Source organism: Lepidothrix coronata, unplaced genomic scaffold, assembly GCF_001604755.1.
Source record: "Lepidothrix coronata isolate B3197 unplaced genomic scaffold, Lepidothrix_coronata-1.0 Scaffold97, whole genome shotgun sequence".
In the NCBI taxonomy this organism is placed as follows: Eukaryota; Metazoa; Chordata; class Aves; order Passeriformes; family Pipridae; genus Lepidothrix; species Lepidothrix coronata.
The window spans coordinates 3,247,431-3,259,441 of NW_016690277.1; the positions used below are offsets into that span (position 1 = coordinate 3,247,431).

Sequence of the window (12,011 nt, forward strand, 5' to 3'; positions counted from 1 at the left end):
CTGAATTATTTTTATGCAAAAATGTCTAGATTAATAATCTTCAGATAACTTTCAAAACTAAAACCTACAGAGTGCTATGATATTTTTTGTTCTTCTTAACAGTATTGGTAACTTTAACTGGCAGACATTTGTTCACTGCCCTGCTAGTAAAAGTCTTTATTTATCACATAAACATCTACCAGTCATCTTTACAATTACAAATACAGAACTCAATCAAACCAACTTCTGTCAACTGATCAGTTTTAGCATATTTTGAGACTTAATTGCTTCCAACAGCCAAGGGAAATTAAATCTCTTTTTAAAATGAGTTTATAATCCTACACAGTGAAAAATTAAATGAAAATCATGTAGGAAATCTGACAGGAATTTATTATTTCATCTTAAGACACTAAGTTATTGTTCTAGCCTACTTCTATAATGCTGACATTTTACCAAAGATTTCTTTAAGAAAACAAAATCAAAACCTAGTTATCACATATAAAATCATTAGACTGATTATTTTATGCTCTAATACATATCAGTTCTCCATGGCACAAAATTTTAGCTTTAACTTTTGGAATGTCAGTGAGCTCTTTACATGGCTTGAGATTATAATTCATTAGCAGATCCTGCAACACAATGAAATATTTTCAGCAGTCTCCACCATTTAATTAATGACAAACTTAATTCAAAATTCTCAAAGTCTTTGAGTGGTTGAAATTTATGGATAAGGTTAGTGAACACATGGAACAACTTAGACTATTGTGAGTAGATAACAGAGGGAGCAAGACTGAACATTAAAAAACCTCTTGGACATGAGCAGACACTATATAAGTAAGGAGTAATTGCAAACAATATTAATCAATGACAGTTTGTCACACTAAAAGCAGTTTTCTCAACTGCAGCATTAGATTTTTAAGCCTATTTAAAAATCTAGGAAAAGAAACCCTTTTCACTTCTTATTCCTTACAGTCTAAGAGGAGCTTCTGTTTTGTTTTCTTTTTTTATTTCGTGGTTGTTTCAGATTAATCAGTGGTGATTTAGTACCATTCTAATCAAAATCAGTGCATTTGTCTTATACATTACTCCTCATAAGTCAACATGTTAATTTTGTGAAACTAAATAGTATTGGACTGGAAAATGGGAAAAGAAACCAAGTCAGCTGCAAAACCCTATTCATGGCACCATCAAGAAACATACTTAGAAATTGTAAGCACCCTTTTTATTCCATAAGCAGTTTATTTTCCAAGGTTTCCCTTGTGCTTTCAGTTTCTGTGTTTTTCTCTTGCTCTGAGGATAGGCTCCAATCTGAGCTGAATCTTAATAATGTAGCTGGGTGATAAGTGGCAGCATATTGGATGCTTGGATTAATTTGAGAATAACAACTTGATGCAGCTTTTACAGCAATCTTGCAACAACTGCTTTTGTGGAAATAAATTGTTTTAGACCATATTTTTAAGCCATCAGAACGATAAATCACAAGCCAAAAGTATCTTGTTAAATATTGAGAGATCATATAGAGAATGGAAAAAAATTGTAGAACAAATGGCTTTTTCTCATTTCTTTTCAAAGCCAGGGATTTGAAAGCTTTATTCCTAAGTTTCTCAGAGAAGTTTCTCAAGGGTAGTTAACACTAATGTGCATGACAAAATGTTTTCTGTTACATTGCCTGGAACAGCTCAGCTGAACATTTTGAAAAATTCCAACATACCCTTGCAAAATTTGTATTTTGTCTCAGCAGACAACGTATTAAAAAATCCTTTTTTCACCTTGCCCTTCACTGTTACAGATGCAAATAGCGATACCTTCCTTTTAATATTAGAGTACTCTTATTAACATTTTCAACATAACAAAACCTGGAAAAATCTACAAAACCTAGGCTTACTTTGAGATAAGCCCTGTTTTGATTAGAAGGATGGACTAGAAGACCCCCAGACATCCCTTCAAATGTAAGGAATTCTGTACTTCTGGGATTCCGAAACTCACTGAGTCTGCTTCCGAGTCTGCTTCCCAGACTTTGCTATTTACTGCAACTTCAGGCTTTAAATCTCATGTCTACAAATTCAAGTAAATCTGTTGGTGTGGGATTTTTTAGAATTGTATTTATATGAGCACTGCATTCAAGCCGTAACTGATGCCTTATAAACAGTATTCATGTGGCCAAATCTGAAAGCTTCGTTCCCGTATCTTTAAGCTGGGTTAGATCACACATGGGTGTGATGTGGAGATTTTTAACTGTGAGGCCCCAGGTTACAGCAGTTGCCACAGCAATCAGCAGGGAGGTGTCCTGGAGATCGGAGGACATTTTTCCAGTCTTTCCAGCAACTCCAATTATGAAGTTTGTGAGCTAAACCTAGGTAAACTAGTCACTGAAACAAACACAAGGGATCTCTGGAGCTGATTTGACTTGTGATTATCAGAATATCAGACATTTAACAGCTATTGGAAGAAAAGATTTCTATGGGACTTACAATTGTGATGTTCTTATTTACTCTTCTGACTTTTGAAAAAGCAATTTATTTAAATGGTTACCTGGATCTGTGGCAGACATCAGTGATCCAAAAAATAAACAGTCAGTGAAGTGGAATTCCCATTGCTTTAACTGGCCCATGTGTACCATGGCCTTCACAAAGCCATACATTATCAACCTGTCAGAGGAAAGATAAGACAGGCATTCAGACAGAGCATTTAACAATTATGCTCAATTTACAGTATTAAACAGGTTCTTATTCTCTTTAGCTTCTTTTCAGTAAACTTATCACACGAATACTGAACATAAGCAGTTATGTAAAAATTTTATTTCCTGTTCAACTGTCAAATATTGTATTGAAACACCAGAGACAATTCCAAAGCAAAGGTTTTTCTGAATAATTGTCATCTGCTGGTAGCAGAGGACAATGGTTTGAGCTGTTTATTTTTCAAAAGGAAAGATAATGTAAATGTAAGAAGACATTATTAAGACTAATTTGTCTAATATTGAAGAACATTTAAACAAAGGCAGTTCCACTATCAGCTCTGTGGCTTGCTCTAATATTTCTAAATGAATAGTTTTATTCTATGAGCTTTTAAATGTTAGCTGTACTCAAAGTTCCAGATAAGGTCTCCAAATGAGACATATTTAACAACTCACAGTGACAGTGAGGCAACAAAGTCACACTTCAAAATGCACTGCTACATCCTCACCAGTTTCACAGGAAATGTTATCACTGGTTTATATAACCAGGCAATGCTATCTGAGATGTGAAGTCTAGTAAGAATCTTGAAATACCTCGAAAAAAAGAGATTCAGTTGTTGTTAGAACCTGTTGTAGATTTTCACAATTTTTTATGTTTCCAATCTAGTTAATAATAAATCTAATTGCATTCCATCCCTTTTCCATAAATACAACACATAAATTGACAACTGGGCTCTTCTAACTATGGACTTTAAACCAACCATTTAAGCAGGGCTCCATGCATGCACATACTGAGCTATGTTTTGCCCTCAGCTACACTCCTAAGGTGTTACCAAAGCTGCAAAAATGCAGAAGATCTGAGGGACATAGGAAGTGTTACTTACCCAACAGTCTGAGAGTTGATTACAAATTGCTTTCAAATACTTTACCAGTCTTACTGTATTCCACTAGGAGGGCAGCAGATAAGTCTCCACAGCATTCCCCAGTGGTCCTGAGTATCTGTATTTACAGGAGCTGCCTAGCAAACAGTTCACCACCAATTGCCCTAAAACTGTTTATCCAGCTATGGTTCTCCTTGATTGATGAGTTCACTTTCTCTCCATTGCCAAAGAACAAAGACTCAGGACCCTGCAGTGAACTTAGTCTTTTTATCCCCAGGACAAATTTGTCAGCTTTCAGGAACGAATCCTTCAAAACCTGACTGTGGTGCTGCTATCCCAATTTGCAATTGTCTCAAAAGCCACAGCAATGAGAGTGAGCATGGGGATGCCTTTTAGAAATAATTGCCTAGACCTGCTTGCAGTTTTGACCAGACATACTCTTCTTCCTCATTTAAAAAAAAATTAAAATAATAAATAAAAATAAATCTTGACTATTTGTAAAATTTAGTAATGATATTGAAAAGTTTGATCTCAGCTGGATACCTGAGCTCCAAATGGTGGTGCTATTACACATCATCCAGTACCACACAACATAACTGTTCTGAAAACTTCTCAGTTGGACTTAAGGTTAGTTCAGTGTTGCAAATTATATTTGTGAATAATGGATTTGGTCATGGATTTGGAACATTATGAGGCAATACAACAGAAGAATAAAACTCAGATGAGCTTTGCTGCAGGAGACCTGACATTTTCTACACCCAAACAAATTTCTTTTAAATGTGGGAAGGAGCTCATCAAGCTAGAGCAAGTATTTTGCTACTTCAACAGGAAAAGAGAGAGGCAGTAATGTAATGAAACACAGGAGAATTCAGAATTTTCCAGATTATGCAAGTCTGGAACTTACAAAGTGTCTCATCTCTAAAAAATTCTACATAGAATGCTGTCATTACACAGTAGAGGAGACATCATATAAATATTTGACTTGCTGAAGTAAGAATCTTCTTCTGGGAAACTGAACTTTAACTACCATAATTTCCAGTACAAATCGGCAAGAAAACCACGAGTCCTCAGCACAAAGGCACAAACTAAACTGCAGACTGACAAAAGCTGAAGTAAATAACAGACACTGAACAACCAGAACAAAAACTCTGCAAGGCTTTAATTATTCTGAGCACTGGGTTGTCCTTACAGTTTTGAAGCTGGACTGAATTTTGAAGCTTGCTGGTGTGAAAAAGGGAGGATGAATCTCCATTTGTAAAGGGTCCAGTTTTTTTACTACTACAGTTCTGCTGCTAATAACCTTCTATTGTCGTGCACTGAGGAAAGGAGTTTGGAAAGCACCTTGGCTTTCTGGGAACTGCTGGATTTTTCCAGTGAATTTGTTTATAAAGCTGCTCTCTAGGAAGGTTACTCTGAGACTGGGACATTCTTGAAACAGCTGCTGTTTACTTGTAGAGGGGAAAAAGAGAGAGCCCTCTCCTAAGGCCTTTACAAACTGATTGCTACACACAAAACCATGGCAGGTTGGTTTATAGAATGCTGATTCTTTGATAAGTAGCTGAATCCTCACATGCAAGCTAAAATGGGAAAACCTACCAGTTCTAAAAGAATCTACTCTTAATTTAAAGCTGCAGGGGACATAATTAGAATGTAAGAAAACCTGCTAAGTGAAGATGTACAACACACCCTGTATCCTCAGTACAGACAGCCCCATCTGCCTGAGGATTTTATCAGCAGTTGTATTTCTTCAGTTTTGCTGTTCATTGCATCATCACTGCTGAATCTCACTAAGGGTCTTTATTGTGTTAAAGGTTTTAAAAGCGTAATTTCTGATTTAAAGTGTTTGTGCAGTTATGTTGTGTAGCATGAAAGAGAGTTGTAATTTAAATCTTTTCTGCAAAATGTTTTCTAGTCTGCAGAGAATTTTTCATCTCATAGTCCAACTCCCTAAAGAATCCTACTTTATCTAGACGTGATTATCTTGTAGCTGGAAGCCAGTTGAACATAGTTACAGATTGTAATCGTGCAAGCAAAAGATGAAAAAATATTTCTTCCTTCACATTTCTTCCTTTTCTCAAGGAATAGCAACATTAATAAGCCAAGAATATATTTGAAGTAACATAGTGATTGATGGATACCATAATAGAAACAAAAAGTCACTTATCCAAATTTAAAATACATGATGAAAAATATAAATAGTAGAGATAAAAATTAAATACCCACTCCTTTATTTTGATCTTTCTCTTTCTACTATATCAATATATTTTTATAACCTTTTCCTATACAATGAAATGCTTCACATGAAATGTCCTGGCTGCAGTGATCCATTATTTCAGAGTGTTCTATGTAGTATTACATCCTTCTTTTAGTCATCTTTTAAATCAGTTTTGTCACTAGGAAGGGTAATATCATGGGTTTTTCTTCAAAAACTCATTTGCCAACTAATCAAAGCAGGAGAAAACCTCAGTGAAGTTTGTCAGGTAAGAATAAAGTGATAGTGAAGTTACCTTAAGTTATTCTATATAAATCACAGAAGAAGAAAACCCCTCTGGCCATAGAAATAACTGAGAGATCAGAAAAGAACCTGGCTTTAAAAACCCACTGCTTACCCAGTCACCTGGGGTACAGTGACTGCCCAAGAGCTGAGCATTAGAACTACACACAAAGCTTGAGCATCAGTGGATCTGACAAACAGCTCCAGGGAGCACAGCTGGGCTCCTGGGAGAGCACGGGCTGAGGTGCAAAGTGCTTTTGCTTGGCATTTCCCACTGAGCAATGGAAAAGATCTGCCACCAACGTTTTGTTAGTAGTCACAGATTATCTTTTTGCTTCTTCAATCAGAAGCTGTGATGGGAAGGGTAAATGGAGAGAAACACGTTTTACACCTCAGAGATATGATGTATGTGGGTGTGAGTAAGAAAGGCTGTGTTCTGGTAACCATGGGTCTATAGGTAGCTTGGCTTGTTAGATAGTCCTGTGGTATTGGAGTTTTGGGAAAGTGATGGCTGTTCAGTTATTCAGTCAAGAAAACAGGTACTGAATGTAAATAAAAAAAATCCAGCCCAGGTTTCTGTATCAGTTAATTTGGGGGCCACTGGTAACAGAAACAGTGAAGAGATCTGAAATAGGCTTCAAAATATTTATCTTAAGTTCTATAACCCATCTTCATTGGTACAGAACCACAGTGAGTGCCTGTCCTTACTGAAACACATGCACACGTGTCCAGTGCTGACTTCAGCACAGTGCATGTCTGCAAGATGCTGCTCTGTCAGCCCCGTGTCAGCCAAGCAAGTGCAGAGGTTACAGCACTCACTGGATCCTCATCCCTTGCTGTATCTCTGCCCCAGCTCAAGGCTGCCATGCCCAAGTAACCCACGTCATTTCACTTTAGGAAAGACCAACCATATTTGTGCTTGGTGTATTAGGACATGCTTGAATGAAACTATGCAGAATGCCCCAGTGTCTGAGCCTTTGCTTAATTAAAACCAACTTCCTATGGATTTGTACTCATGAAAGTAAAGAATTGCTACATGTTGGTATAAATTTTATTTTGGTTAGTCTTCTGTAGTACCTTCAACCATGGGAAATATCTATTAAAATATAGAGGTGAAAAACGCTTTATCCAGCTTCAAAATTTCAAAATGCAATTGTAGATTTTGCTGATAAATGCTAACAGTGTAGCTAAACTAAGTGAAGAGTGAAAAAAAGGGAGTCAGGTGTGAACATACATGAGCTGAAAAGTTAGTTGAGATCACCAATCATTGCTGGAAACTGCCAGTAAATGGTATTTCATGGGGTTTTTTGGGGTTTCAAAAAAGTCTCAAATGATATTTCATGTTTGTTTTAATTTGTTTTTAAAATTTCAAATCTCTTTTTTTCAGACTGACTTTCAGATAGCCTTTACTGTACTGTAGTTTTACAACATTTTGCACTGAAGACATACAAACCAATTTAACACCTCTCACAACTGCACAGTATTATTTAATGTGTTTTTAATATTTCTCTAATTAGTACAACACAGCTTTGGGATCCCTGTGTTCCTGATCTCCATTTAAATTAGAGCCATTAAGCATTATATATGTACAAACCTGAACCTCTGCAATGAAAAAGCCGTACTTGGTGTGTGAGTTGTGAGTAAAATCTAATAATTACTTGGGCAAATGAGCCATGAAACACTGTCAACTGTACTGTGTCCAAATCATAGTACCACTTAATATTTTATTGCACTGCAAGATTCAAACATTACCTCAAGATTTACTTTACTCACTCTTTACTTTACTTTACTCGAGAGAATCTCGAAGAGATAATGAATTACTGACAGTCTTACACATATATTTTGAGACAGGTATTCTCCTGATGGTAAAAATAGAATTTAAAATAATCAGACATAAGATTTTCCAGTTACAATACTGATGATTGTTTTAGAAATTCCTAAGCCACTGTTGTACAGAAGGTAGTGGAATTCTAAGAAAAATATTAGTGACACCAAGAGGCTTTCATTATGAAAAAGGAAGGACTGAACATACCCAGTTTGCAGAAGGAAAATAACACAGTGTCTGTATTATCTACAGGAGTTAAAAACATTGTAATTAAATGTCAATAACTGAGTTCTCAGATTACACAGCTGTTGTCACATACAGGGATTAAAACACAAAGTCAGAGTGTTGGGTAAATTGGCTTCACTAGTTAATTGTCTCATTCAGCCACCAGTGAATTCACTTCACCAATGAGGTATTTCAGTGATTATCATAATTCTAGCAATCATAATGTGCAAGGTTCTTTCTTTACCTAAAAGAAGTCAATATCCTGAAGAATTTAATCTGGTCTAAATATTAAAAGGTTTTTTAAGTTCAAGAAAACCTGTTGCAGCCCATTATAAAATTGCCTTCAATAAGAGAATTTTATCTAGTTCTCAGCTGAGCGGGTACTTTGTATCCTGAAGTGTGAAGACCCCTAATCCCATCTCATTATCCATATAAATGTCTGACTTTATGAAAGACTTTGCTAAACCCATGGCTTTAACCACATCTGATAGCATTGTCACAGATTAGCTATGGACTAAGAACAAAACTTTGTTTTCTTCACCTTTGAAGCTTCAAAAGCGCCAGCCTTTAATATCACTGAGTATCACCTCATTATTATATGGACAGAAGGATATATGAGGATCATTTTGTCTTTTCAACCTCAAGAACATTCCAGGTGTCATAAAAACTTCTATATGAGTTTTCTTCAGAATTCCATGAAGCAGCAAAATCCTACTTTCAGAAATAGTGTTCAGGACAGTTGAGCATGTTAGGATAAAAGACCTGTCTATGGAAAGACTTCAAACCTCACAGATCTGAGGGATTAAAAGGAAAAAAAGTCTGATTCAGCAGAAATTCAGAAGAGAACTATTTTGAGTCAAGAAAGCAAGAACCAATAATGTTTTGAACTCCCTCTCCAAATATAGAAACATTGCTGGATAGTAACCTGCCATCAATCTTTGTGGAAGACACACTCATGCTTCTGTTGAACTAACTCATGAAGAATTCAGCTAGTATCTAAATTTCAGAACAACCCCCCCGTGAGATTCTGAAACAGCAATATTTTTGCTCCTCATTTGAAAATGCAGTGTAAATATTGAATTTAACATATTTTCTTTTACTATTTCATATCAAAATACATAAACCCCATGATCTTATTTGCAAGGAACTGCTACAGTAGGTCTTCACTGGAGCACCTGATGTTCCCTTTAAATGAGTTTGTATTACCTTTAATTACCATTAAAAGGTAATTATGATCAGTTTGTGATTTCAGAATAATGTAAATTAGATTAGAGAATAACCTGCTGTAAAATAGGGCATGAAATGAAATACAGAGAAACATGTTTGAAACTGTTTTAGAATTTTTATTGGCTTAGCTCAGTCAAATAGTGATGCAAGTGTTCAAGAACAAAGAAAAGAGGAATTCATACCTGTACCGTGAATGGAGATTGCCAGGTACCCTCGATGGACATTTAATTTATAGTGGAGTTTTCAAACATAAAATGTATTGGTTGATGAAAGAGTTGAATGTGTTTAGGACAGAGGGGGCCCTTACTGTGTCTTGAGAGTTTCCAGGAGCCTGCCTGGGCTTGGTTCAATCTCCCCTAGAAATAAGGGACACTTCAGAATATCAATCCTGAGTTTCACATTTCTAAACTAGGGTGTGGTACCTCTTGGGACATGGGACATGCCTTAGTAATTGAAATCCAAAAATTAGACCTCTGAAAGTGTGAGGATCTCTGTAAGTGTGTAGACAGGAAAAGAAACCCATCCAACCTTTAAAAACATATTAAGTTTGGGTTTTTTTTAAACAGCATCCTTGCTATGGCAAACGGGGATGAAGAAGAAGAATGATAAAATTCCTTGTGTCCAGGTTAGCTCCTGTTACTGGGGATATAAGAGTATTATTGTGTAATGATGCTCATTGGTCAAGTGAAAATTGAAGTTTTTTTGTTGGAAAAAAATAATTAACAGAAGGACAGGTATGCAGATAGGTCTAAAGTGACATGAAAATACTGTGATAAACTTTCAGAAATAGGAACCTTCTAGGCCAATAAATAACTTCTCAGGGTGAAAGTATTTGTGGTGATATGATTCAGAATGAATCAGCAGGACATGAGCTTCAAAACAACCTGTGGCAAGCAGGTTATCTCTTTCTTATACAGTTATCCTTAATTGATGTGCTAAATAGAAATGATTTTTAATACATTAAATATAGCAGCGGGGTCCCAGAGAAGCCCACTATTGTGCTTCTTTATTTTTATTTTAAAACCCTCTTATTTAAAAGGTTTGTGGCTTCTGAAGTTATAATAATGTTTGACAAGTATCAGTGTGCTGTAGAGGAGTCTGCAGTTACCAGTCTGCCCTCTTGTGAGAGTTGCATCTTCCCCACCAGACTATGTTACTGTATCACACGATTGCGGAGTCAGTAGGAACAGAAATACTTAATTCAGCTTTTTCACACAGCGGTGTTGGTTCTGCTCCATTGAACATAGCTATTTCTTCATTGTAGCTTTCTTATTTTTTTATACAATATGCATCAAATGCGTATCTGTTAAAAGAGTTCTTTACTTATGGCTAATTGTGATGATGAGAATGTTGTGCAGATTTTACTTTTGTTGTGCAGATTTGACTTTTCTATTTCTGATGCCTCAAAACACCTAGGGCAAAGACAGCACAGTTGGTAACTATACCTGAGCAACACTGGGAATGGGGAAAGAGTGAATTTGGGCACAAGATACAAGTGAGACGACTTGTGTTTCTTTATTCCCTCTCTATTCCAGTCCCTGTTCCTCAGGAAGCCTCAGGGTGTGGTTTATGCCAGTGACTGGCCCAAAAGGTCAATGAAAATCTCCTGTCCCCACTACCAAGAAGGAACTAGATATTCTGAGTACATCATGCTGCTTTCTGTCAGATCTGGACATACCAGTGAGATCCTCACAGGCTTTAACCCTGTAAAAAGCCCTACGTAGAATTCTTCTTTTTTTCTTCTTTTGTTCCAGTTCTCACTGCAGGAAGCCCAAGCACACAGCAGTATGGATATATTCTGTGGCTCTATCCTAAACCCATGCTCCTCACTGACAACAGCCAAGGAGAGGTCCCATTTAAGCTTAGGAAGTGCCTGGAAATTTGGTTAGTTATTGCTGGTAGAAGGCAGAGTGTAGCAGCTATTTGTTACTCCTTCTGGGGTTTAGGCCATAAACCTATAGAATCCTGTAGGATATATGATTGAACCTCCAGCATAAATCTATGGATATATCAAGATCTTCTTCAGTCCCTGCCCAGATTTTCATTTCCTTTCCCCTGAGGGCAGAACAACCTTCTAAACAAACGTATTTTATTTTTCTAGCACTAGGATCTGATGAAGAAGACTTACATAGGCACAAGTTGGGTGTATAAAAGAGAGTTCTACCACAGCATTTCTGAACAGTTTGTGGAAGTAGGACCCCTAGGACAGATTCAGTGCATCTCATGAAGGGCACTTCTCTAAAGGTTAAGGATTGCACATGCCCAGTTACAGGACATGCTGTTCTCATTACAGGGTCTTTCATAATTGTTGTGTCTTGTTTAACAAATAAAATTTCTTATTCTACAGGATGAGGTTTTGCAATCTTTAAAATCTAAAGCTAGTACTGTAGACTTAGTTGAAATGATTAAGTGGAAAATGGCCTTAAATGTTTCCTGGGTGAGTTGAATGAATTGATGAAATGGAAATGCCGTTGTGAGATTTTGGCTGCTTTCTCAGGGAAAATTTACTTTGTAAATACATGAAATATGAATGATTTTGGTGAGAAAAGATTGAGATATTTGTGTGAAAGATTTCAACTTTGGAACAGCTCTAACATAGTGAGAGGATTACAGGGAATATAATTCTTAAATGTGTATGTAAAAACAGCAAACCACGAGACAAATAATTTTTGTCTAACTCACGTGCATTACATATCAAATTAAATA

At 36.4% G+C, this 12,011-nt stretch overlaps 1 protein-coding gene across 1 annotated transcript in view; it reads right to left on the reverse strand.

Moving 5' to 3' along the window:
* SLC9A9 (solute carrier family 9 member A9) overlaps positions 1-12,011 on the reverse strand; it is a 186,363-nt gene that overhangs the window by 142,665 nt on the left and 31,687 nt on the right. Inside the window, exon 5 of the mRNA XM_017822413.1 lies at positions 2,512-2,627. Coding sequence (XP_017677902.1) covers positions 2,512-2,627 — 116 coding nt within the window. The remainder of the gene's footprint in view (positions 1-2,511; positions 2,628-12,011) is intronic.